Source organism: Leuciscus leuciscus, assembly GCF_965113295.1.
Source record: "Leuciscus leuciscus genome assembly, chromosome: 11".
Classification (NCBI taxonomy): Eukaryota; Metazoa; Chordata; class Actinopteri; order Cypriniformes; family Leuciscidae; genus Leuciscus; species Leuciscus leuciscus.
The window spans coordinates 30,134,957-30,162,480 of NC_138735.1; the positions used below are offsets into that span (position 1 = coordinate 30,134,957).

The 27,524-nt window shown below is 41.5% G+C and overlaps 1 protein-coding gene across 2 annotated transcripts; it reads right to left on the reverse strand.

Annotated features, from left to right (window-relative positions):
- Window positions 1-868: 868 nt before the first annotated feature.
- Window positions 869-27,495, reverse strand: LOC309508926 (high affinity immunoglobulin gamma Fc receptor I-like). 2 transcript variants are annotated; one of them, XM_082183485.1, is made up of 8 exons: window positions 27,139-27,495; window positions 13,468-13,519; window positions 12,760-12,804; window positions 11,890-12,108; window positions 11,527-11,796; window positions 10,423-10,701; window positions 9,896-10,135; window positions 869-2,528 (listed from the first exon to the last, which is right to left on the reverse strand). In XM_082183485.1, the coding sequence occupies exons 1-8, from the start codon at window positions 27,181-27,183 to the stop codon at window positions 2,239-2,241; spliced, it is 1,440 nt and encodes a 479-aa protein (XP_082039611.1). In that variant the 5' UTR covers window positions 27,184-27,495; the 3' UTR covers window positions 869-2,238. The 2 variants fall into 2 exon arrangements, with proteins under 2 accessions (XP_082039611.1, XP_082039612.1); XM_082183486.1 differs by lacking the exon at window positions 27,139-27,495 and adding an exon at window positions 14,298-14,445.
- Between the last annotated feature and the right edge of the window lie 29 nt (window positions 27,496-27,524).

Sequence of the window (27,524 nt, forward strand, 5' to 3'; positions counted from 1 at the left end):
CTTAAAATAAAATAATAAAAATAATAAATCATTGATGTGTTAGTCTAATTGATAGATTGATCAATCAAAATACTGCACGGTAAAATGCGGCTGTTTTCAAACTTAATTTGACGTGTTGTGCGTAACCTAAATGATGACACTATTTACATTTTTGGGTGAATTATTCCTTTAATATAAACCAAGAAGCAGATCCCATAGAAATGAAGTGATATTTCTGTGGTTCTCTCTCTGAATAATTAAGATAATATAGTCACGTATGATGAAATCTCTCTGTAGAAGGACATTCTTGTAACACATCACTGCGGTTTGTGTCTTTTCCTTTCTTTTTGTTTCTTGGGGTTTGTTTCCTACGTACTTGTTCTATGTTGTGAAATGTGAATGTATAAAAAAAACTTGTGATAAAGCAACTTGTACGATTAAACTTTATTATTGTGATTATTATTATCATTACTGCAGTTCAAACAGAGACTTAAGGTCAGAATCCTGATCTACAGCATACTAAACTAAACTACTGCTATATCGTTATTTGTAATGTATTTCTACATATGCATTTCTACATACATTATTCATTTATATTAAATAGTTATTAGATACTTAAAATAATATTTTTTGTGAGTTCATTTATATTCATTTTATATTTACCGTAGTAGGTAGGCCTATTCTGGGAGTTCTTGATCTGCATTTTGGATTCACATTTATAATATCTGGTGTATTATTATGGTGATACTGTTATGAAGGGATCAGTTTTTGCGATCCATAAATGGTGGTCAAACTAAAGATGCAGTAATGAAAACCACGGTTTCATTTATAAAAAATGTAATTTGAACACTTAGAATTATAAAAAGATACTATACAAGGAACAAGAATAAACCGTGCATTGCAATATAAGTTTATTGCTGCATAGTTATAAATTTGATGATACATTTTGACATATTCAATTAAACAAGCAGAAAATGCATTGCTTTTTAATAGTCTGAACAAGTTATTAAACATGAATAAACAGTGCAAATGCAAATACATCAAAAGTTCCTTTCTAAAAGTGGCGTTCACTCTCCTGAGCATCTCCACGTGTCCCAAAGGTGACACATTTCATTAGCAATTTGATCTTAGTCGTAATCTTCATTATATTAAAGGGATGAAATGAAAATTTTCTCATGATTTATGCCGTTCAATGTTTCATAACGTGCTGACGTTCCCTCAAGCGTGAACCCGACCCAGTGTGACCGTCGGCCGGAAGGGATGAAAGAAAAATATAGTGTAAATAGTAGTTTAAAATAATCATATTTTTCTCTCACACACCTTTTATTATCTTCAGAAGACATTGATTCGTCAGCTTGGGTCGTTTGGATTACCGTAGTGTTCACTTTGTGCGGTTTTTGAGGAGTCGACTTTGGAGGTCCATGCATTGTATTTGTAAATGTAAATGATGGAGAGTTTTTAAAAAATATAAACGATTAAACGGAGGCTATTATAACTTAATTTATTCAAACATTAAATATTGAAGAAGAGGTTGAGTAAAAATGAATATGAAATGTATTGCATATATTTAGCAAAATGCTCCTTTATATTGTTTATTTGTCGAGCTACGGACACTGAATGGCTTTTCTCTGCTAAATATAACGTTACTTGACATATTACAAGCTGTTTTATTGAGATCTTTTCATGCGATTGAAAGCGATTACATGAGACATGACACATTTCGGCAAGTTGTACTGTATCTTTCAACATACCTTCTGATGTTCATTCATGTTTATGCTATAACTAGTAGTAAAGAGAGATGATCAGACTTCGACACAACTAAAATTTGAGAATTTGAGAATTGATATCGTAAGTAAAAATGAGAATTGATCATTGGTAAATTGTAATGTGGTGCTTTTTCTTCCAAGTTCTTTCATCCTTTTTATTTGCTCGCTTGTTTCTTCTCCTGTTTTACAGTGTTACACCAAATTCTGTGACCCATCGGATTATGTGATCGTAATAGGCGCTTCAAAATGAGCAAATCTTTTTTCCAAGTCATTTTGTTAATTTCAGCAGAATATAATTAAAATGTTACATGTTAACAGCCAAATTCCCCAAACACATCAAATGTTGATCACATTTAGAATAAGAAAAAAAATTGCAATGCATGGCCAAGGCCAAATTATGAGAAACAGAAACGATTAATTCATTGCTTATCTGGGTCTTCAGGCCATGCAGTCTGTTAGTTTACCTCACCTCCCGATCGGAGTCGTTTGTTCATCACATGACATCCCCATAAACTGAGCTTTGCAGTCTGTAGTACCGGATACAGAATAGATTTTTTTCATCTTCCGAGTCTTCATGTTCGAGTCGTTCGTTCATCACGATTGAACAAATTTGATCAGAGTCTCCACCTGTCCACCTGTCAGTCGCCTGAAAACTGAATCCTCCACGTTTTCTGCACTTCAGCACGATCAGCACCACGATCAACACCACGAGCAACACCACGAGAACCGTCAGAAGAATCACAGCCATAATGATGGCCAGCACATTTACAGACTCTGGTTGTGCTATGAGAAAGAAGGAGAAAAAAAATTCATTTTTTTATGCTAAAAATAATGAGTGGTGAAGTAAGAATTGGAAGTGACTGTAGTTCATTATGAGTAATGTCAACATTAAAATGCACGGAAAATGAAAGTGTTTATACAGTTCTGTGTGCATGTGTTTTTTGCCCTGAAACTGGGTGTAGCCGATACTCTGAGAACCGTTTCTGCTGTTGATTACCACAGCTTACAATAACAAATGTTTTTTTTGTTTTTTTTTGGCAGGTAATTATCGTTTATTACATGGCTTGGTTGAATTCTAATGTAGAATGCGGTCTGTTATTTCTTGATAACCGACCGCTGCTAAGGATAACACACCGTTGCCATGAAAAACAGAGCGTTGCTATGGACGCAGGATTCTAACCGTAGAGACGATTTTCTTTAGCGGAAGCAATACAATCGTTTTTAAATCAATAAGCTCCTTTTTAAATCAATATTTTGTGTAAAATTATTGATTTATTTGGTAGGTAGCCATGTAATAAGCGGGATAATGTAGTGCGAGGCGGTTGTTTTAGCGAATACAACCCCTTCAGGCAGATTCAAGCTCCGCTTCGTGTCAGGGTCCTGATCCTGTCGGGGTTGTATTCGCTATAACAACCGCCTCGCTCTACATTATCCCTTACTTAACTAAAACCTGAAATTAAGTAATAGCTGAAATTAAGTAGCTGAGATTTAACTTATTTTATTTCAATTAGTTGCTAAGTATGACAAAGCAACATTTAAAATGTTCATTAAGTTTCAGTTGAAGCACTAAAATTACTTTAAAAAAGCAAAAACACCTAAAAAATAAATAAATAAATAAAAAACACAAAACAAAATTAATAAAACTTTAAAATTGAAATGAAAATATAAAACAAAACGAATTCAAAATATTAATAAAAACTATAACAGAATATAAATTATACTAAAATAACACTGGCTTATGGACATGAAATCTAAAGGCCATTGCACACTGAGTCCGAAATTCGCATCCGAAATTTTCGCACGTTAAAAAAAAAAATTCGGCCTCACGTTATGTCACGCTTGCACACTGTCTACGAAACTTTCGTCCGTAATAAAAAAATTCGGATCGGGTTCGATTTTCTGCGTTTTTCGCATCCACAGTCAGTATTGTGAGTTTTTTTTTCACAATTCAGAGCCACCGTACAAGCGAACGACAAAATCCACAATGGATTTAGCAGCCAATTCGACCACTAATCATGTATTATTTGGGTATAAAATATAACCTGTATACAGCTGTTCTGTCTGCCCAGCGCTTCCGCCGGCCGCCTGCGTGTGTGTGTGTGCGCGCGCGCCCATACATACTGCCAGTCTCTGTTCAGGATCGATTGGTTCACGGAAATTGGTGGTCTTGTTTTTAATATGTGGCTCCAGTATCGCTAGCAAAGCATCAAACTGTTCCACTGACATTCTGAGGTAAATTTTGAATCGCTCGGGATAATTTCGCAACTCCTTGATAAGGAGGTGAAACGTATCGGTTACCTAACGTAACCTCTGTTCTCTCTAGAAGAGGGAACGAGTATTGTGTAAGTAGCTTACGCTGCGGGAAAAGTCATCTTTCTCGAGATATGAAGCCAAAAAATTATCCTTAATTTTTATAATCTTGTCAACGCAGTGCAGCAGCACGCAGACCTAGAGCAGGCTAACTAGCGTGCTCATTGGCTGCCCTGCCGCAACTGCAGCAGCCTACCAGTGAGCCTGGCGTGACGTCACGCCCAATGGGAGCGCTCAGCGCCCCCACGCGTCACGGCCCGTAAGAGGGGCGTGTCTTAGCTTATAAAAGGAGGCTCGGAGGCTGCTTTCTCTGGTTTTTGTCGCTTGAAGCGAAAGAGCTCGTGGCGCGAGCACGGCAGGTTACGCAATACTCGTTCCCTCTTCTAGAGAGAACAGAGGTTACGTTAGGTAACCGATACGTTCTCTTACGAGAGGTTCTCTCATATTGCGTAAGTAGCTTACGCTGCGGGAACTCCCTTGTCAACGCCGTGCGCGCCCAGCATCCACTGAATGAGTCCCAGGGAAGTCCGGGGAACACAAATAGTGTGAGCCAGGCGGCCAATATGATGGCTAGCGCGAGTACACAAGCACACAATAGGGCATACAGAGCGGCGCAGCCGGTCTGACTGACAAACCCATGTATGGTACAGCTCAACCAGGAGAGCTAAATCAACAGCAGTAGCCCGCGCACAGACAGTGGGCCGGCCTACGCGAGATTTAGACTGATAAAAGTTTAGCCTGCAGGGCGGGAACTTCCAGATTGTAAAATCTAACAAATGTAGAGGGGGAGGCCCAGCCTGCCGCCGTACAAATGTCATGAATGGAAATTCCACTAGACCAAGCCCACGACGAGGCCATGCCTCTGATAGAGTGGGTTCTGATGCCCAGGGGGCACTGCAGGTCTTTAGACGCATAAGCAGCTGCGATAGCGTCCACTATCCATCTGGACAGACTGTGTTTCGAGGCGGCGAGACCCTTAGTGCGCCCACCAAACGAAACGAAAAGCTGCTCCGAGCGCCTGGCGGCGGCGGAGCGCGTAATGTAATATCTGTCAACCTCGCTGCCGGTTGCCGGCAAAGCTGAGAGAGAAATGACCTGTGCTCTGAAGGGTGTGTCCAAAACTTTGGGGACGTAACCATGCCTTGGTCTGAGAATGACTTTAGAGTCATTAGGTCCGAACTCCAGGCATGAGGCGTTAACTGATAACGCATGAAGGTCACCCACACGTTTGACTGAAGACAAAGCTATCAGAAAAACGGTTTTGAGCGTGAGGTATTTCATATCCACAGTTTCCATGGGTTCAAAGGGATGCGCTTTCATGGCCTCTAAGACCAGGGAAAGATCCCAAATAGGAACCGAAGGGGGTCGCGGGGGGTTCATCCTCCTAGCTCCTCTCAGGAAGCGGATGATGTATTCGTTTCTCCCTAATGCGCGGCCCAGCGCCGAGTCGGCGAAAGCTGAGATGGCCGCAACATATACTTTGAGCGTGGATGGGGACCTGCCCAAGTCCAGCAGCTCTTGGAGGAAACAAAGTACACGCGACACTCCACATGCTTGTGGATCCAGCCCTTTGGCGGTGCACCATTTATTAAACACAGACCATTTAGACGCGTAGAGCCGCCTCGTAGAGGGAGCTCTAGACTGTGTGATCGTGTTCACAACCCCTGTTGGCAAGTCAACGGGTATCCGTTGAGAGTCCATGCATGCAGAGACCAGCGCTCTGGATGAGGATGCAAGATCGAGCCACGGGCTTGAGAGAGAAGGTCTCTTCTCACCGGTAACGGCCAGGGAGCTGTGTCTGCCAGCCGTATTAAATCCGGGAACCATGTCTGATTCTCCCAATACGGGGCTATGAGGAGCACCGTGTGGCGCGCTTCCCTGATTCTCCTGATGACTTGTGGCAACAGAGAGACCGGGGGAAAAGCGTATAGCGGGCCGCTGGGCCAGGCTTGGGCCAGCGCGTCCTCGCTCTTTGAAAAGAAGCTTGGGCAGTGCGCGTTGTCTATTGACGCAAAGAGGTCGACTTTCGCTCTGCCGAAACGGCGCCACAGTGACTGGACTGATTGGGGATGCAAAGACCATTCCCCCAGGGGAACGTTGTCCCTGGAAAGTCTTTTTGGACCCTCGTTCAGGCGACCCGGCACGTGCGCGGCTCTCAGCGAGCGCAGTGAGTGCTGAGCCCACACAAGGAAGCGTTCCGCCAGGGTGCAGAGCCTTTTGGATCTGACACCGCCTTGACGGTTCACATAGGCCACCACTGACGTGTTGTCCGTACGGACTAGTACATGGTGACCCTGTAGGTATGGGAGGAAGTGCTTGAGCGCGTTCTCGACCGCCAGCATCTCTAGACAGTTTATATGAAGGCGACTCTCCTGGTCTGACCAATGGCCAAAGACCGGTCTGCCCTCGAAGAGCGCTCCCCAACCTCGGTTGGACGCGTCTGTCGAGACAACTTTCCGGTGTGAGACAGCACCCATCGTCACTCCTGTGCGATACCATTCGGCCGCCAGCCAGGGCTGGAGGGCTGAAACACAGCCCTGATTCACCCTGACTCGCAAGCTGCCGGCAGTCCAGGCTCGGTGAGGCACTCGCGCTTTCAGCCAGCGTTGCAGCGGGCGCATGCGCAGTAAGCCCATCTGGAGCACCGCTGCAGCTGAAGCCATATGCCCCAGGATTCGCTGGAATGTCCTCAGCGGAGCCTGACTGCCCGTCTGGAAAGACGCGGCGAGATGTCGAATGCGGCGCGCGCGCTGCTCTGACAATCTGGCCGTCATAGCCACCGAGTCCAGTTCTATCCCGAGAAAGGAAATTGACTGACGGGGCAGTAATGAGCTCTTGGTCCAGTTGACTGAGAGACCCAAGCTTTCCAGATGGCTGAGAAGCGCTGTTCTGTGAGACAAAAGCTCTGTCTCTGACTGCGCCAGAATTAGCCAATCGTCCAGATAGTTCAGTATCCGCATCCCCTGTCTTCTCAGGGGAGAGAGAGCCGCGTCCATGCACTTCGTAAATGTACGGGGTGCCAAAGATAGACCGAACGGCAGGACGGTGTACTGATAAACCCGACCGTCGAAGGCGAATTTCAAGAATGGCCTGTGACGGGGTGTTATCTGGATCTGAAAATATGCGTCCTTCAGATCGAGAGAGATAAACCAGTCTCCCGGGCGAATTTGCGCGAGAATTTGCTTGGTTGTAATCATTTTGAACGGCCGTCTCATGAGAGCTTTGTTCAAATGTCTCAGATCTAAAATAGGTCTTAGCGCTCCGTCCTTCTTGGGTACGAGGAAATAACGTCTGTAAAAGCCCGACTCGCTCAGAGAAGGATGCACCTGTTCTATAGCCCCCTTGTGCAGCAGCTTTGCTATTTCTGCCTGAAGCAGATGCGCCACTTCTTTGTTCAATCTCGTCTCGGTCCGTGCTAAAAAGCGCGGTGGACGGCGAGCGAATTGAAGCGAATAGCCGTGCATTATAGTACTCAGCACCCATTCTGACACGCCCTGGATAGCCTGCCATGCTTTCGCACGCATTGCTAGGGGTCGAATGGTCTCTGGGTTCAGATCGCCGCGCTGCGCGGGATGGGGAACCTGTATCAGAGAAGATGGGGCGGCGCACATTTTGTTGCTAGAAACCCGTGGCGCGAGAGCGGCATGGGGGTAAACGTGTTTGTTAGTAAGCGCGCGCGCTCGTGAGCGGGCACAGAGCTTACATTCGCAACACGGCCAGTGTTTGGGAGCTTCAGAGGATCCGCGTCCCGGGATAACTGTGTGACAGAGCGGGCAGTGGGTAGGTGTGGGCACAGAATTGTGGGCACATTCTCTACACTTAGCACTCGAGCGGCGCGTGCCCGCTTTATGAGAGTGCGCTCTGTGAGCGTTACCGGGGAGATCGTGTTTGTGTGTAGTGGTGAACACAGGGGTGTGGGCACATATTCTACACTCATGACACCTTCGGCGTGAGCCGGGAAACCCGAAACAATACTCTTTCTGAGATTTCTTTGGGTCGCCGTGAAAACGGCGTTTGTGTGCAGGCGAGCGAGTTGTGTTACTGGCTCGTTGGCTGCGCAGGTCCGTCAATGAATCTGGATCCGGGCCTTTCTCGTCCAGCTCGCGGAGGAGATCGGCCTGGAGGATCTGAAGCACAGCCATGGAGTGCAGGGCGGAAGCGGCCTGGCCGGCGGCAGCGAAGGCGCGGCCGACGAGGGCAGAAGTGGTCCTGCAGGCCTTGGACGGCAGGGCAGACTTTGAGCGCCATCTGGCGGATGGCGGGCAAAGGTGCGTTGCCACAGCTTCCTCAACCGGGGGAATTTGCGTGTATCCCTTCTCGGCGGCTCCGTCCACCTGGGAGAGAGTCGAAGAGGCCGGAGAGCGGAGTCTAGCGGAGAACGGGGCGTTCCACGACTTAGAGAGCTCAGCGTGGAGCTCGGGCAGGAAGGGTGCTGACCTAGAGGCAGGCGCTTGGCGGCGGCTAGGCAGAAAACACCCGTCGAGCCTGTTGGGCGCGGGCGCCTTCGGTGGGGACCAGTCGAGTCCCAATTGTTCGACCACTTTAGTGAGGAGGCGGAGAAGTTCCGCGTCGACACTGGAGCGGGACCAGCTAGACTCCTGTGTTGAGGATGAGGAGCGGTGAGAACCCGACCACTCCTCGCTGTCCGAGGCAAGGATAGAGCAGCTGTCTGCGATAGCAGCGTGGTCCGCTTCATCCTCTGAGGCGACGGCAGTGCGGGCAAAGGCCGGCCGCTGCGCGTCGGGAAGGAGAGGAGGAGAAGGGGATAGCGAGGCTCGCGGGAGGGGCTCCGGCGAGCGCTCAGCTACTGCTGCAGGTTCCGGTGGCCTCTGAGAGCGGCGTTTCTTCTTACGCGGCCCGGTGGAGGCAGACGGAGAGACAGCGGGGGCGTCAAACAAGGCGAGTCGAGCCCGCAGGGTCGACATCGGCAGTTCTTCGCACAGTTCGCAGCCGCCCGAAGAGAGGGCGATGGCTGCGTGGTCCGGACCCAGGCAGAGAGCGCAGATAACGTGGCGGTCTCTGTCGCTGAGCGGAGCTTTACATGAAATGCAAGGCATTTTACAGTATGCAATGAAAGGATATAATCGCCGGATAGCGAAGCAGGCAGGGATGCTGAAGGCGGCGAAGACGGCCGGCTCCCTCAGGCGAATCCTCGGCTTGCAGGTCGCTAGATTCGACGGCGGCTTCCTCAGAGATGCGGAGAGCTTCGCTGAAGAGACAAAAATCTGAGAAAGCAGCCTCCGAGCCTCCTTTTATAAGCTAAGACACGCCCCTCTTACAGGCCGTGACGCGTGGGGGCGCTGAGCGCTCCCATTGGACGTGACGTCACGCCAGGCTCACTGGTAGGCTGCTGCAGTTGCGGCAGGGCAGCCAATGAGCATGCTAGTTAGCCTGCTCTAGGTCTGCGTGCTGCTGCACTGCGTTGACAAGATTATAAAAATTAAGGATAATTTTTTGGCTTCATATCTCGAGAAAGATGACTTTTCCCGCAGCGTAAGCTACTTACGCAATACGAGAGAACCTCTCGTAAGAGAACTCTCCTTCCTCTCGGCGCAATCTCAGTATTGGGTGGACCCAATATTTCCTCTTTCTTTTTCTCTTTTTAAGAAGAAAGAGGGCAACAAAATCATCCTCACTGCTACCCTTGACGAATCCATTTTGTATTTTTTGCGTTTTTTTCCGCAAAGGTTTAATAGATTAAACCCTCGGACTCAGTGTGCAAGGTTTCTGTGCGTGACGAATTTTAAGGCTGACGAACACGAAAAAACGCATACGAAAATTTCGGACTCAGTGTGCAATGGCCTTAAGTAGCATGTGTGTGTGTGTGTGTGTTTAGGTACCTTTGTAGCTGTAAACGTTGCTGAAACCAGAGAAACCTTTCCCACACACCATCCGGCAGCTGTACAGTCCTCCTTCCTTCACGTTAATAATGTCTGTATTTTCAGGCAGTCTTCGGCGGTCTTTAGGGAGTATGTGATACCAGTAACTGGACTTGCAGTTGGCACTGGGAGGACAGTCTCTGCAGAAACACTTCAGATTGTTATGAGACGTTGATTCCACAGTAGCAGCAGGAGGCCCACCTGAATCACACACAGATATGACTTACAAAATAATTGATTCAGTGGTTGTTCCTGTAACTCAGCTCGTAGGATAGTGACTTAACGTTAGCTAAGGTCATGGGTTAAACTCCCAGTGAATGCGTATCCTGATAAGGATAAAAGCATCTGACAAATGTATAAATGAAACTGCTCTGACAGATTCAGTGAGTAATTCTTTAGACTAATTAATACTTTCTAGTTCTAGTACTATCTAGTAGTGGTTGTGTATAAATGAAGGGGAGAGGTGAGGCCGTTATTGTAATGTTTACCTATAACTTTTAACTCCTGGGGATCAGAATCTCCTTCCTGCCGGGCAGCGTCTGCACTGATGTGGGTGTACCTGTAGGTGGCGTGACATCTGTACTGTCCGGTATCGGCTTGTGTGGCGTTGGTGATGATGTATGTGTCTTCTGTTATGTCTGTGATTGGCTTATTATCCTTATAGAACTTGGCAGTTTCCGCTTTCCCACCCCAGACTCTACACCTGAGAGTCACGCTCTCCCCCAACAGTGCAGGAGCGGCTGGAGGATCCAACATCACCTTGAGATCTGAGACACACAGACACACAGAGACACAGGTCAGACATCCATCATATACTGCTGCAAGAACCTAATGCTTCATTTAAAGTATGGTGTTACTGACATAAACTACAGGCTATTGGCTGTTTAAGAAAAAGGGATTCAAAATGTATATTGGAATTTTGGGAATTTAATCTTTAATGATCAACTTTGTCTTTGTGATGCAAATGAGTAAATAGTTGCCATACAGTAGGAGTATAGACGAATAAACCCTGATCTTGGAGAAGTGTTAGACTTTATATTGAGATCTGACTTTTATAGACTTTGATGTTTTGGCAAGTCTGAGCACAGTTTGAGCTATTGTTGACAGATGTGAAGTGTCTTTTTCTCAACATCTGAGAATCAGTTTCCATTTGCTTTCCAGTTTAGTCCCATGGCTCTTTATGGAAGCCATTGATATTTAGAGGATATCATTTGTAATTGTTGAGGAGAACCTGATTCAAGGAGTCAGAAATCCTTAATCTAAACCAGAGAACATGGTCTATTACTTGACTATTACATTCAGATTTAATTATTGTGAAAATTCAATATACTCTAACATCACTTGCTTAACATGTTCAAGAGCACGTAAGAGTGATGGGAACTAGCTTGTGGTCAGAAAAAAAAATTCTAGGAAAGTCAGTGAGATCCAGTGTTGTTTTTAAATTGAATTTAATTGCATGGACGCAGATAATCTACAAATCATGGATGGAACTATATAAAAGAGAGTAAATAATGACAGAATAAATTTTTTTGTATTTCCCTTTAACTACACAGGGGATCTGAAATACAACAGGGAAATGAGGAAGGAGTCACCTGTCATTTTCAGTGTCACGGCATTGCTTCGTCGTGTACCGTTCTTGCACCAGAAAGTGGCTCTTTTTGCTTCTTTCAATTCTGCATATATAACAGCCATTGTCTTGTTCAGAACATCAGGTTTTATCACGAAGCCGCTCTCTCCCCGCAACACAAAACACTTCCAGCCATACGCATCATCGTCCACATACAGCACCAGGTTTCTTCCACCACCTTTGGACATCACAGCGCCACCTATAGATGGAGAGAGCTGAGCGTGAGGCTCCAGCTCTGAGAGAGAGAGAGAGAGAGATGATGAGAAACAGCAGGAGGAACAGATGATCGTGAGGGAACGTTTAGAGTTATTTAGGATGGTGTTCATACCTTCGACAGTGAGTGTGTACGGGTCGCTCTTCGATCCGCCCCGCTCACATTCGTACTTCCCGTTGTCTTTTAATGTCACTACTGTAAGAAGCATTGAAGAACCCTGATGTGATTGTGGATCTCCATTAATGAACCATTTTATCGGTTCACCCCCTCCTTTACAGATCAGAGTGACGTCATCTCCAGCAAACACATCTGGGAACCTCGGCAGGATAGACACTGAGAGAAAGAATACAGACACATAAGAGACACGTCTTCTGTAACGCCAGGTTGTCTGACTACTTTACTATTGTAAAATACACTGCACGTCAAAAAAAGTCACTGTTTGGATTTAAATAGGCAAAAGCTTAAGAGTCTATGATTGGATCATTATTGCAGTGATTATTATGTTTCTAACATGTTATATGTTTGGCAACAGTTCTTCTAACTCTAATTGGAGTGTTTAGCTTTTCATTTCTTAAACAATCATGTATGAAGAACATCATGTTCATATTCCAGGATGATAATATCCAGATTCATCAAGCTCAGATTGTGAAAGAATGGTTGGGAAAAGCTTGAAGAATCATTTTCTGATCATCTTGGAATATGAACATGATGTGTCATCATACATGGTTGTTTCAGAAATTTAAGAACAACAGTTATTACTTTGGACAAGGCTGGAGGTTCATTATAAATGACCCTCAGTGAGGTACTTACTGACACTAGAAACATCAGTATGCTGGCTGGGTGAAGTGATGAGGTTTCCTGCACCAAAGTTCTGCAGATCTGCATTGGTTTTTTCTTAATGCTGTGCTTTATAATAGATTTGATAGTATCTCTTTTTTTTTTAGCTCCTCTGATCTTGTGCACAATGAAAATGTGTGTATTTACCTGCTGGTTTTTGTCCCTTGTCTTCTCTTACGAGAGCCAACAACACTGTGACATAAAAAGATAATTCAGATTATTTATGCACTAAGAAACTACATCTTTAAGTTTAATTTGCAGCTTCATTGACATTGAAATGAGACGACGGCACCCAGTCAGTTTTGGGTGAATCATGACTCAAGAGTGGGGTATTGGCGATTGGCCCACTGGAAAAGGTTCAGGTGCTCCCGATGGCCAGTCTACTCCACAGCCAATCACAGACCCCCTCCTGGCTCGGGTCCTGGGGCTTCGGCCCGCCAACCCTATTGTTAATGCGGCCCTGGCTTTGCTGATATTGTGCATCATAAATTGTTCAAAATATTGGCTACAAATACAACAACTATTTGAAAATAAATCTTAAAAAAAAAAAAAAAATGGCAGTGAAATGTAAATCTGTGTAACAAAATGATCATATTAGTAATATAATTAATATTTCTGTGAAATCTGCAATAAAATTGGATAATTTTTTGGGAAGATTTTCAACATTTATCATCATTTAATGTCAATTAGCCAGACAAACAAAGCTTATTAAACCATTTGCCTCCTCTGTTGCATGAAAACTGCAAACTGGTTGGTTTGATTTAAAATTCAACATGAATGTAGCAAATATCAACATAATCAGAAATCCATTACACAGAATCAGACAATAAGCTGCATAAACTCTTGTGTTTTTACCTGACAGTGTCAGCAGAGACCTCATGTCCATCAGCCGAGCCACGCTGTCCGTCTGTCAGAAAGAGAAATATGGGGAAGTGGACTTCAACAATAACCAAACAAAAATAATACAAAAGGTAGTTATATTTAAGGTGTTTGCAAATTCAAAACAGTCCAAAAACACAATTCCTTCAAATTAAGATGAAGTTCTGAAGACAACCACCAGTGGACACACCCTGATGAAGGCATGTAGCCGCAACGAGTAGGTGTACTTCTCACCAATTTTCAAGTAAGCCAGGAATGAAATAAAGGCTTTTAACTTTATTCACTAACATTCGAGTGCCTTGGAATTCTTGTCTTCAGAGATATACTATCCCACAACCAAAGAGCACCGAGATTTTATACACCCCATGCAGCACGTCTTTTTTGCATTAAGATGAAGTTCTGTTCTGAGGGGTGGCAATCTGGCCTTGCCAAGAAGAAAGATGACATGAGCTATGACTATTCTGTAATATAATTTAGGACACAAAGCCATATCCCTTTTCACTGGCATCTGAAAATTGTGCAGTTGCGCCAAAACCATGTGGCTTCAAACATTAGTCAACTGTAAATGCATTAATCTGATCCAGACCAGTAACCCATTCAATCATTGTTGGTCAAGAACTGGAGGAATCTCATCTCATCTCATCAATTGTCCTGCATGATTCCTGTAAAATGAGCTTGACTGGAAGGTACCCTAAGGATCATAGACTGAGCCGATCACTGACAAAATCCCACGGCCACGTCTACTATGATTTTCCCTTTACAGAGTACAGACAGTCTTGAACCTGAGAGTGTCTGTCTGCACTCACCATTGGAGCCCTAGAGCCCTTTCCATCCGCAGTTGATCTCGCTCCACGTTAAGCTCACTGATATTATTTGATCTGTCTTGCTCTGGAATGGATTGCAAGACCTGTTGTTGTCCCTCTGTGTCAGATGGAAAGTACCTTAACTAAGAGCAGCCAGATCTTTGGCAATCTGGATTGCTTGCTTCCTTCTCTGCTCTTCACATAATCGTCCATATCGAAGTTCTTGTAAACAGTGTTCATTTCCTCTTTCCGCCGCCACATGAATGCGCACACTCATTGGGCAGATAACTTGGGATTTAGTAGAGACAGATCTGTGCCGTTTGTAGTGACTGCACACCCGAGTTTCATAACAGCGCACTGGTTTTCCTCTTGATGTTGTTTTAGCCACACATTGACAATAACAGGAAACTCCACCAGCCACAGCGATTTGGAAGCATGTTTCATGGTTTTCTCTCTTCATTGTAAAATACAAATAGCAGAGGTGTCATGCCCATTCAAACCGAGGGGGAAAATGGATTTGAATGCAGCTTCCAAAGACCAAAAATTCTATTTTTTACATTTGATAATTAACCCTTTAAAGCGTACGATCACACCGGTGTGATTAGAACGTTCAGTGCGTCACGTGATCAACTGCTAAATTAAAGGTCCTCTAAGTGATGTTGGGTAACGTCACTTCTTGTTGACGTTCAAAGTATTGTCAAACAAAACGGAGGCTAGCTCGACCCTCCCTCCTCCTCATCCCGTCCCCTCCCCCTCCCTTCCGTGCTTCCTGAAACAGTCATGAACCATTTAGAAAAAACAAACTGGATTTACACACCTGTCCAGCAAAAACAGAACCACCTGAATGTGGGATTGGAAGCCCTTCTGCCGGCGGAGTTCTCGCCACCTTTTGAACGCTTTTCCGATGTAAATTCGGGACTTCGCGCGTTCCTTCTCCTTTTCCCTCTTCTTTGTTATTTGTTCATCGGAACATCGTCTCTTTGGTCGTGTGTCGGCCATATCAAAATTCTCAAGAATATACATTTTTAATGTTAGTCGTTGTCGTTGTCTAGGACATCTCTCCTCTAGCTAACTCCCCTCTCCATGCTTCTCACTCCTCCACTCCCCACACCCCCCTTCATGTGCACATGCACTAACCAAATCCTTCTTGTTGGTTATTGGCTGGAACACTGTTTGTTATGTTTCGTGGTCCAGGCTGGGCCAGTTTGTTTTTCTTGCCGTTTGTGGAGCCTGGGCTGTCTACAGAGACCGCGTTTTTTTTACAGTGTGTTCAGGGGACAGGCAGCTAGCGGATAGTGAGGAGATATTTGCTGAATGTGACAAAAACATTTTTGGCCTAAAAAACGTGTGACATCGTTTAGAGCACCTTTAAAATCTGCGTTCGCGCTATGGCTCAGCGCTCGTCATTTATGAAGTTCTCAATCATATACTGTTTATACTTGTCATTTATAAAGTTTTCAATCATATAATGTTCATTTTATGTTTCTGACATTTATGTACAGATAAGTAATTAGAATTCATAGTTTGTAAAACATGAAAGTGGCAATAATCCTTTCAAATATAATTTGATTTATATCTGATACGGTAAAAGACGGTACGATCGAGACGGTACGCAGCACATCGCCTGAAACAACGATCATCGTGTCTGGACCGCTTCCCACGTACCGACTAGGACATGAAAGGTTCAGTAGATTATTTGCTCTAAATGAATGGTTAATGTCATGGTGTAACGAACAGAGACTGCTCTTTGTAAATAATTGGAATCTGTTCTGGGAGCGACCTAGGCTCTTCCGTGCTGATGGACTTCACCCCAGCAGAATCGGAGCGGCTCTTCTGTCGGACAACATCTCCAAGGCGTTGCACACCATATGACTAGTAAGTCAAAGTCCAAATCACACTCTTTGCTGTCCAAACTTAATTGATATAAGTACCAATGTAGAACATTATATTGAAACTGTGTCTATTCCTCGTTTAGTGAGGTCAAACATTAAATCTACTGTAGGATCTAGGAAAAATCTAATTGTAATTAAACCAGAAAATCTCAATATTAGTGAACAAAAACAATTTATAAAGCTGGGTCTTCTAAACATTAGATCGCTCACACCTAAGGCAGTTATTGTAAATGAAATGGTCACAGATAATAGTTTCGATGTACTTTGCCTTACAGAAACCTGGCTTAAACCAAATGATTATTTCGGTATTAATGAGTCTACTCCTCCTGGATACTGTTATAAACATGAGCCACGTCTGATTGGTCGTGGTGGCGGTGTTGCAACCATCTATAAAGACATTCTTAATGTTACTCAAAAAACAGGTCACAGGTTTAATTCGTTTGAAGTACTTGTACTAAATGTTACACTCTTAGATGTAAGAAATAAATCCCTATTATCTCTAGCCTTGGCTACCGTATATAGACCGCCTGGGCCTTACGCTGATTTCCTAAAAGAGTTTGCAGATTTATGGTGCCTTCACGTGCTATGGTAATTATGGTAAATACCAAAAGCCGACGTGGAAAATGCACATGAACACCCCCTCATGTGGTATTTTCCACTGGGAAACTCGTAGAATATTTTGATGCACGAGTTGCCGAGATGAGATAACCTTTGACCTTTTCAAAATGGCGGAGAGCAACGCAAGAGTCGTGAATAAGCATTGCACACAACTAAATGTTTTTTGCAACTGTTAGCGGATAGTTTTTGTAGCCTATACAATGTTGTGTCATTAACAATTGTAATATAATGCGTTAACACTCAGTGTCAGTTTTAAAAATACCGTTATGGTTTGGTGTTACCTACCCAGAGCAGATGCTAGCTAGCAGTCAATAGGAGCCTCCTAGTAATGAGCGGTCAGGCAATTTACTCACGTGAATGTATTTTGTCTGTAGTGTACGCCAGCGACACCATGATTTACTGACTTAAGCAATCTAAAATTGTTTTAGCCAAATAACAGGTCTGGATCTGTGAGTCCAATTTTTTTTTACCTACATTACGACAACAAAAGCACTTGAACACAACACACTGGTAAATACCAGTTCACGAGTGGAAAATATCATCTTTTCCATAGCACGTGAAGGCACCATTAGACCTATTAGTCAATGTCGATAAAGCATTAATTGTTGGAGATTTTAACATACACGTAGACAATCCAAATGATGCGTTAGGGGCTGCGTTTACAGATTTATTAAACTCATTTGGGGTCAAGCAAAACGTTACTGGTCCCACTCATCGTCTTAATCATACGCTAGATTTAATTATATCACATGGAACCAAACCAAGCGATATAGATATTATACCGCAAAGTGATGATGTCACTGATCATTACATGGTAACTTGCATATTACGTACTGCTGAAATTTGTCATGTTGCGCCACGTTATCGACCAGGCAGAACAATCCTTCCAACCACTATAGATAGATTCTCAAATAGCTTACCTGATCTATCTCAGCTGCTCAGTGAACCCAAACAAACGGATGAACTAGAGGAAATGACTAGCACTATGAGCACCATTTTCTCTAGTACATTAGACATCGTTGCACCAATTAGATTAAAAAAGGTTAGAGAGAAAACTAAAGCACCATGGTATAACAGTGCTACGCATGTTATCAAGAGAGAAACTCGAAATTTAGAGCGTAAATGGAAACAAACTAATTTAGAGGTCTTTAGAATCGCGTGGAAAGACAGTATGTCACATTATAAAAAGGCCCTAAAAGCAGCCAGGGCTGAGCATCTCCGCAAACTAATAGAAAATAACCAAAGTAATCCAAGCTTTTTATTTAACACCGTGGCTAGACTAACAAATAAACAGACGTCACCCGAACAAAATATACCGTTACAGTTCAGTAGTAATGATTTCATGAACTTCTTCACTGAGAAAATAGAAAGCATCAGAAACACAATTGTAAATGTACAATCTTTAATGGTGTCCTATGATTCAGCCTCAATTATCGCCCCTCAAGAACAACTACGCCACTTTACAACTATAGGACAGGAAGAGCTAAATAAACTTATCATTGCATCTAAACCAACAACATGTTTATTAGATCCAATACCCACTAAACTACTGAAAGAAGTGTTATCTGTAGTGGAAGAGCCTCTTCTCAATATTATTAACTCGTCTTTATCTTTAGGTCATGTTCCAAGAACATTTAAACTGGCAGTTATAAAACCTCTCATTAAGAAACCACAATTAGATCATAATAATCTAGCAAATTATAGACCCATTTCAAACCTACCATTTATGTCTAAAATACTAGAAAAAGTGGTGTCCGCTCAATTGTGCTCTTTCTTGCAAGAAAATGATATCTATGAAAAATTTCAGTCTGGATTCAGACCGCATCATAGCACTGAAACTGCGCTCGTTAAAATTACAAATGATTTACTTTTAGCTTCTGACCAAGGCTGTATCTCAATACTAGTTTTACTTGATCTTAGTGCTGCGTTCGATACTATAGATCACAAAATACTCTTAGATCGACTACAAAACTACACTGGTGTTCATGGACAGGCATTAAGCTGGTTCAAATCATACCTATCTGACCGCTACCATTTTGTCTGTTTAAATGGGGAAAAATCGAAGATAACGTCAGTAAACTATGGAGTGCCGCAGGGATCTGTATTAGGCCCTCTGTTATTCTCAATATACATGCTGCCGCTTGGTAATATTATAGAAAACATGGAATTAATTTCCACTGTTATGCTGATGACACTCAATTATATATTTCATCACGACCGGATGAAAACAATAAATTATCTAAATTGACAGAGTGTGTTAAAGATATAAAATACTGGATGACGTGTAATTTTCTGCTATTAAACTCAAATAAAACGGAGGTATTACTTATGGGTCCAAAAAACTGCCCACAAAACCTCTTACAATGCAACTTCAATTTAGAAGGATGTCCTGTTACTTTATCCACTACAGTAAAAGACCTGGGGGTTATACTAGATCGCAACTTGTCTTTCGAAAATCATATTTCATATGTTACAAGAACAGCCTTTTTCCACCTTAGAAACATTACTAAGCTACGTAATATGCTATCTGTCTCTGATGCTGAAAAGTTAGTTCATGCATTCATGACCTCGAGACTAGATTACTGTAATGCTTTATTAGCTGGTTGTCCTGCATCCTCAATAAACAAGCTACAGTTAGTCCAAAATGCAGCTGCTAGAGTTCTTACGAGATCAAGAAAATATGATCATATAACACCAATTCTATCATCTCTACACTGGTTACCTATTAAGTTCCGTATCAATTACAAAGTATTACTAATGACCTATAAAGCCCTAAATGGTTTAGCTCCTGGGTATTTAACGGAACTTCTATCGCCCTACAATCCATCGCGCTCTTTAAGATCACTAAATTCGAGGCTTCTGGTCATTCCTAGGATATCTAAGACCACTAAAGGAGGGAGGGCATTTTCACATTTAGCTCCTAAACTCTGGAATGGCCTTCCGGATATTGTTCGAGGCTCAGATTCGCTGTCCCAGTTTAAAACTAGATTAAAGACGCATCTCTTTAGCCAAGCATTCACATAATACTTACCTTTTATACTACAGTTGAATCAGATTGAATGCATTAATATTAGGAACAGCAGCTACGCTAATTATTTCCCATCTGCTTTTCTGTTGTTATCTCGGGACGCTAGTCCCGAGGTAAATAGAGTACGTCAGCTCCAGTTTGTATCCAGCCTCTCATGGAAACTTCAGATGCCCCAACACCCATGCAGAGACGACTCCACGCCCGTGAGGAGACGACTCGACGCCGGCGATATGTTATGCCCTAAATTAATGCATGATTAACTAACTGTACTTTTCTATGTACACATTTCTGAAATGCACTTTCTGTAAAGCTGCTTTGAGACAATATGTATTGTGAAAAGCGCTATACAAATAAATTTGTATTGAATTGAATTGAATTAAAAGTTCATTTTAATCTTAGAATATTGTTGGTACAAAATGAATAGTGCCCCAAAATTTAATATCTTTGTTTTGAAGCTAACCTTGGGTTCTAAAGACAAGGTTTAATGTTTAAGCCAAGAAAAACCTAGACTAAAATGCATGTTTAAGCTGTTTTAACTGAAAGCAACTTGCACTGAGATATCTTATCCTATCTTGTCAGTGATATTGTTTTGTCTCAAGATGCACACCAGTAATGTTATTTTCTAATGCACTTTTATAAAATCTACTTAAATGTCCTAATTAAACTAAGGCCTAATCCTGGCTTAATCTAAGCCCTGTCTGTGAAACCAGGCCTTAATGTCACTTAGCTATAAGCGATTTGTGCAGAACCATGCAGTGTCAGTGCTTATATGCTTTAAATTAATTTGTTTCTATAAGCTACAAAATACGTGGGAGACTGAATCGATGCAGGACTTATAGTCCTAATATTATTACATTCTGGAATAGCGACAGTAAATGTGTTATTTGCTTCAATAATTCAAAAGTATAATCGGATTTGATGACACTGCAGTAATTCTTAAAGTGAAAGCTAAAGTTAAGTTTTATTTTATCTAAATAATAATCATTTTTAGTTACGTTTTTTCTTCATGAAACACACAGATCTACTGTCACAAAAAAGTGGTGCCCCCTCAAAAATGTGCATGACGCTCCTGAAAACTTGGGATTATTTTGCCTCTTTGCACTGGGTTTTGCACTTCTCAAAGGTGCTTTTAACCTCCCTTTCAAAGTCTATGCTAATCATGAGATCATAAAGGCCCACTGAAGTGCTTTGAAACGCGCTGCATTATTTCAATGTGTTGACATAATTTCCACTGAAACAGGAAGACAGGATTGAGCAGCTCTTCCCCCTAAAAAATAGCCAATAGCATTTTGTTTATATCACATGCAGCTCGACCAGAGCCGTTGAGCTCGGTAAAGCCGCAGTTTCCTCCTAATCTCTACCATAACGCTTTAAACTATAGCATTCTGTTCAGAATTAAAATGGGTCCGATACGTTTTGTGGTATATGATCCCCTCTGCTGTCCTGTCTCTGGACCGGAGCTGCGGCGGTTCGTGTGACACTAACGTCACGTGAAACCAGACCTCATTCGTCCCAATGGAAAGTAAAAAAAATATTTACACGGTCTGAATCGTTCCCTAATCCCCTATATAGTGCACTATGTGTCTTTCACCATAAAGAAAGTAGTAAATGTGTGAACAAGTGACTGATTTCAGCATCTGTTTATAATGTAGGGGGTGTGACGTTTTAGATTCTAGAGAGCATTTGATTGGACAGAAAATCTGATGAGACGCTGAAGTTCAGATGATGTCATCAAAATTATTAGGCTCGTTTGAGGTGATCAAATTTCCAATTTTCCACAGCTTATTTTATCGGGAGTTTTTTTTTCAACTGAAATTTCTTGGATATATTTTTTTTTCCTGTGTTTCATGAGCAGAACAATCCAAAAACACATTAAATAACAGTACAGCCCATTGAAGAAATGCATGTCTGTCCCGCACAGCCTCGCTTTCATTCCCATTAAAAATCAAAGATGGCGCTGCTATGAATAAGGTTTCAGATAGGCTTAAGGCTTATAGATAACAGTAGCCTAGCTACTTACTATGGAAGGAATTTTCTGCCAAATTTAAATAAATAAATTAAATGATTAAAATTAAAACCAGATTAACGATTTCATTACAGAAAACTGTATGCAAAAAATGTGACAAAATTGAGAATGAAATTAAATGATTTCTTTTTCACAGCATTATCCCTGTCAAATTGAAAAATAAAATGCAATTGGTGATTTCACATTTCATTTTCACTACAGTCTCGAGGCAAGACTGCCAATATTAAAATGAAAAGCCAAACGTGAAAAAGAAACTACAAATACAGTTTTTACAATGCTCTTTAGTAACGCTCACGCAATAATAGTGACACAATTCAAATACAAATGTAAATTTTCGTTTTCACTTTAATTCCTCTTTTATTTCAGTTTTCATTTTCAAAGACAACCTGCATGCAAATTCTATGTTAATGAGTGGGTGTGGCTTATTCTAGTAACGGCGCTGGAGACACGCCTTCTGTAAAGCGAAGTCGTCGACGTACCGTGTGCATGAGTTGAATGTGTGAAACGAAATTATTTAAACGTGATTATATTGTAATCGAGACGACGAGATATGGCGAAATCTGTCAGTGAGCTTTTGCGGGAAGCTGCCGCAGCATTAGAACATGGAAACAACCAGCCTGACCATGTTAGTTATGATGTTAGACTCAGACTAGACCTACTCGACGATGAGGTTCATTCATGTATTAGGCTGGTTTGGAAATTCAACTATTTGGGTGTACAAAGGTCTTAGTAACACAATTTCTACAACAATTATAGCCAGACATTAATACCCACTGGCTTTAACCGAGGACCTCGGCCAATGTTTCATATTCGCGTCGTGCCTAACAACGCCCTTCAGCCGTGACTTATTCAGATAGGCTAGCTGCTACAGCACTAGCCAAGAGTACTACCTTATTGATTTTATAAAACGGTTACCACGCAATACAAATATTAATCCCGAAACATATGTATCTATGCAACTATCATGAAGTAAAATGAATCACTAAAAGCCAATTCCTTCCGCTGGAGAAAAAAAAAATAGTCCCTGACCATAAAGCAACAGAAGAAGTTACATTATTTCTCCATTAGATAGAGACAAAGACTGTCTTAATGAGTGAGTGAGTCAGTCAGTCAGTAGAGAAGACTTTTGAAATGACTCAAACTTGTGATCACGGAGAAGAAAGACGCAACTGACATGAGGCACAGACAACCCATATTAACTGTTAAAAGTACAATATCACACCGGACATTCAAACGGATTTTTTATTATGAATATAGCACTGACCTGAAGGAAAATGCTATATCTAGCCTAGCCTACTGTAAATGCAGGTACACTCGCTTTCTCGATCTCATCCAGAAGATGTTACTGGAAATGAAAATCAGCATTGTGATTCTTTTTGTACACAAACTTAAAATAACCAAAAGACACGTAACAGTTAAACAGCGGACAGATACAGGCTAGTGCTGTATCTGAATAAGTCACGGCTGAAGGGCGTTGTTAGGCACGACGCGAATATGAAACATTGGCCGAGGTCCTCGGTTAAAGCTAGCGGGTATTAATGTCTGGCTATAATTGTTGTAGAAATTGTGTTACTAAGACTTCTGTACACCCAAATAGTTGAATTTCCAAAACAGCCTTGTTCACAGAGTAAACGCAACAACTTATCTGACTTGCAACACACACAGCAGCAGCAGCTGTGCTCACTCAAGGTGATTTTTATTAATTAAACAACCAATCACAAATATACACACTCTCATTACTTATCACGTGACATTTCATTCAACTCAATCAACTCAGACATAAATATCAATCAATAAAAAGACAAAAAAAAACAAAAAAAACAAACATAATACACATTGAGAGCACACGGTTAACACCCCCACTTGCTCTCACATTGTTAACAGAGTATAACGCATCATTTTCCAAAAATCAATGCATCAAACTTCATCAACTTATACTTGGTTACAGGCTTTGTCAACACATCTGCTATCATCTCATTAGTGGGACAATACACTAATGTAATGTCACCATTATTTACAGAAGACCTAATAAAATGGTACTTGATGTCTACATGTTTGCATCTTTGCCTGCTCACGGGATTTTTCGCTGAAATGAATGAACCTCATCGTCGATTATGGTCTAGTCTGAGTCTAACATCATAACTAACATGGTCAGGCTGGTTGTTTCCATGTTCTAATGCTGTGGCAGCTTCCCGCAAAAGCTCACTAACAGATTTCGCCATATCTCGTCGTCTCGATTACAATATAATCACATTTAAATAATTTCGTTTCACACATTCAACTCATGCACACGGGACGTCGACGACTTCGCTTTACAGAAGGCGTGTCTCTATAGAGATGGGGAGTCGACTCCAAAAGAGTCGATTCCTCGACTCTCACTAGCCCTAGTGTCGGAATCGACTCCAGGTCAGGAATCGACTCCCAGTGTCGAGTGTTTTTTTTCAAGTTCAACACAGCAACAGTTCATTATAACGAAAAGATTACATAAAACATACTTTTTGCAGCAATTATTATACTTTCTACTCTACTACATTTCTACAACGTTTCGTTACATTTTCGGATCAGTTTTTCCCCCTGCCAAAACAGGGATTGAAAAAAATCTCCATGTTTTCGGTGCTGACGAGTTGGTGGCGCTGCCAATAAAGCACCTAAAAGCTGTCACAAAGAACCGGCAAAAGCAATGAATATGTCAAATATAGCAAGGAGACATTTTAATTGTTTATTAATAAACAAGTGTTTTCTGTGTCGGCTGCAAAGATGAGGTTGACGATACTGATACGCGATCTTCGCAGTAGTGAACGCGCCAGAGAGAAATGCGCATTTCTTACGGATTACATAAGCAGAGCAGTCGGTTTTCTTTCGTTTTGAATTGTTCTGTTTAAAAGTACACATTTAAAGCTCTCTTAAGATATATTTATCAGGTCTGTGTGAGGCAAGTAGGATACCTTATATGCTGAGTTTTGGTTCATTTATGAGACGCGCTTCAGTTCACTCGCCGGCGCCTACGTGTCGTGATTATCTATTTTCTACTATATTTACTTATTTATTAAATCCTGGATGAAACATTGATTAAAATTAAGATACAATTAATACAAAACGAAATTCCCTTTTTAAAAAAAGGCTTTGTGCTTTCTGTTTGAGGTCTCAGTGAAAGTTTTAAAGTCGCTTTCAGAGCGGTCATGTCCGTAACAGAGAACTGTCACGTCTTTTGTTTTTTCCTCATAAATGGGAACACGAAAAATAAAATAAAATCAATATTTTATGTTCTGTGGAGAGCCAACCCTTCTTCATCCGGTGGGTAGGCTATTACTTTTGGTTTGCGCAGTGTAATTCACAGAATTACAAAAAAATATTTTGCTACCTAAAAGTGAAAGATTTTTTGTGTCCCGTAACGCATGTGTAGCCTAGGCTATTTCCCATTAAATATAAAACGCATACTGATATTTTTCAATATGTATTAAATGCATTTTCTGAGAATTTATATTTCAAGTTTTTACTGCAAATGTCCCGTTTACAACGATGGAATTGCCCAATATTAAATAATTTACCCTCAACTAGTTTTGTGGTGTAGGTCTACGTATTGTATAATGTTAACTTCAAAAAAGGTGTGTGTCGCGATTCTGCCTTCTCACACCGCGACACAGGTTCGTAGATCTGAGTGTAGCGATTTCGGATTATTGCATATTGTTACAGCCCTAATTATTAGAATATAGACATTAAGAGAATAAATTGTTATGCAAGTACTTTTACTTTTAATACTTAAAGTACATTTAAAATCAGGTAGGCTACTTTTTACTTTTGACTTAATAGGGTTTTCATTGTGGTACTTCTACTTTTACTAAAGTAAATATGTCTCTGGTTATTTATACTTTTACTTAAGTACTGAGATTCAGTACTTCCTCCACCACTGGTAATAATATAACTAATATTTTTCAATGTTAAACAAAAAAAGTTAAAAAATAAAGTTAAACATGCTTAAGTTAAAGTTCATAGCTTCACTACATTAAAATTATATAAAATAATATACAAAATAAATTGATAAATACACTGTCTAAAACAAGTCTGCTTTTACAAGTTTAATGATTAATACTAACATATTGCTCACTTAAATATGATTTGAAGAAGCTGCGATGTGAAAAGGAGGGGGATTTATAAGGTTTAGTTGATTAAACATTTTAGTATAGGAAACATTTGTATCCTCGCTCTTGACTCCTCAGGAAGCCTCCTCGTTCCTCGCCCCCCTCCCGGTGGAATTAAAGAATTTAGATGTCCTACATGAGAGCGGAGCTCGAACGGTTTCAGGGTCGTAGGACATACGAGCGAGAAACGAGGAAGCATATTGAGACGCACCTTCTGAATCCTGACCCTATTTTAATTCAAAGTAAATGGAGTCGAGGAGTCGATTCCACCGACTCCAAAATTAGGAGTCGGGAGTCGGAGTCGACTCCAAAAAAACCGGAACCGAACACCCCTAGCGCTAGAATAAGCCACACCCACTCATTAACATAGAATTTGCATGCAGGTTGTCTTTGACCCATATAGAATGAAAACGAAAATGAAAACTGTGAAATAAAAGAGGAATTAAAATGAAAACGAAAATTTACATTTGAATTGTGTCACTATTATTGCGTGAGCGTTACTAGCATTGTAAAAACTGTATTTGTAGTTTCTTTTTCACGTTTGGCTTTTCATTTTAATATTGGCAGTCTTGCCTCGAGACTTTAGTGAAAATGAAATGTGAAATCACCAATTGCATTTTATTTTTCAATTTGACAGGGATAATGCTGTGAAAATGAAATCATTTAATTTCATTCTCAATTTTGTCACATATTTTGCATACAGTTTTCTGTAATGAAATCGTTAATCTGGTTTTAATTTTAATCATTTAATTTATTTATTTAAATTTGGCAGAAAATGCCTTCCATAACTAGCACATTCATACTAAAAGCCCAAAAAACTTCAATTTTGATTTCATGACGACTAAGATGTGATGCTTTTTCAAACTTGGATTTTCTCAGTTTTTGCAACATATAGCCTAGGCTATCGAGTAACAACAGTTTTTTTTATTTTTTTATTAAGTTTAGGTTCGGTTAGGCCTAGATATTTTTAGGCTTCAATAAACACTTTCACTTTCACTTGTCTAGCCTACATCATAGGCTTAGTAGTACATAAACACAATGTTAACAGACATTGCATGCACAAGATAAACCATAACAAACAATTCTCTCTTTAGTGTGCTCACAGCTTTTCTAAATGGCCGTGCAAGTTTGCCAATTTTACCGTTTGTGCAGTGCGTGGATGAAGAAATAGCGGCGTCTTCCTCATGCAGCTCTCCTACGATGCATTCTCAGCAACAATCCACAGTGATACTCCCCAAAAACGATAAGCTTGTTGTTTCCTCCACGGAAAAACTGTTTTCCTCAGAAGTGCAGCTCGCAGTTTCCCCTTGATCAGTCAACTTGTCCAATAGTCTCCAATTAGATCCATCGAAGAAGACTTAAATCCCAACAAATAAAACCAGCTCCCATTACGGTCAAACATTTTGACTTTCTAGACTTTCAATCGAGCTAATGAAAGAATTTACTTTTTTGATGAAAGAAATTACATTCTATGAAGTGATATTTCTGTGGTTCTCTTAAGATAATAGTCACTTGTGATGAAACATT

Excerpts from the sequence above, each read along its gene's own strand:
- LOC309508926 (XM_082183485.1), bottom strand. The coding sequence starts at position 27,183 with ATGAGGAAGACGCCGCTATTTCTTCATCCACGCACTGCACAAACG. Across the intron at positions 12,805-13,467 it reads GTCTCTGCTGACACTGTCAG|TGTTGTTGGCTCTCGTAAGA; the intron begins GTAAAAACACAA and ends TTTATGTCACAG. Across the intron at positions 12,109-12,759 it reads CAAGGGACAAAAACCAGCAG|TGTCTATCCTGCCGAGGTTC; the intron begins GTAAATACACAC and ends TCTTTCTCTCAG.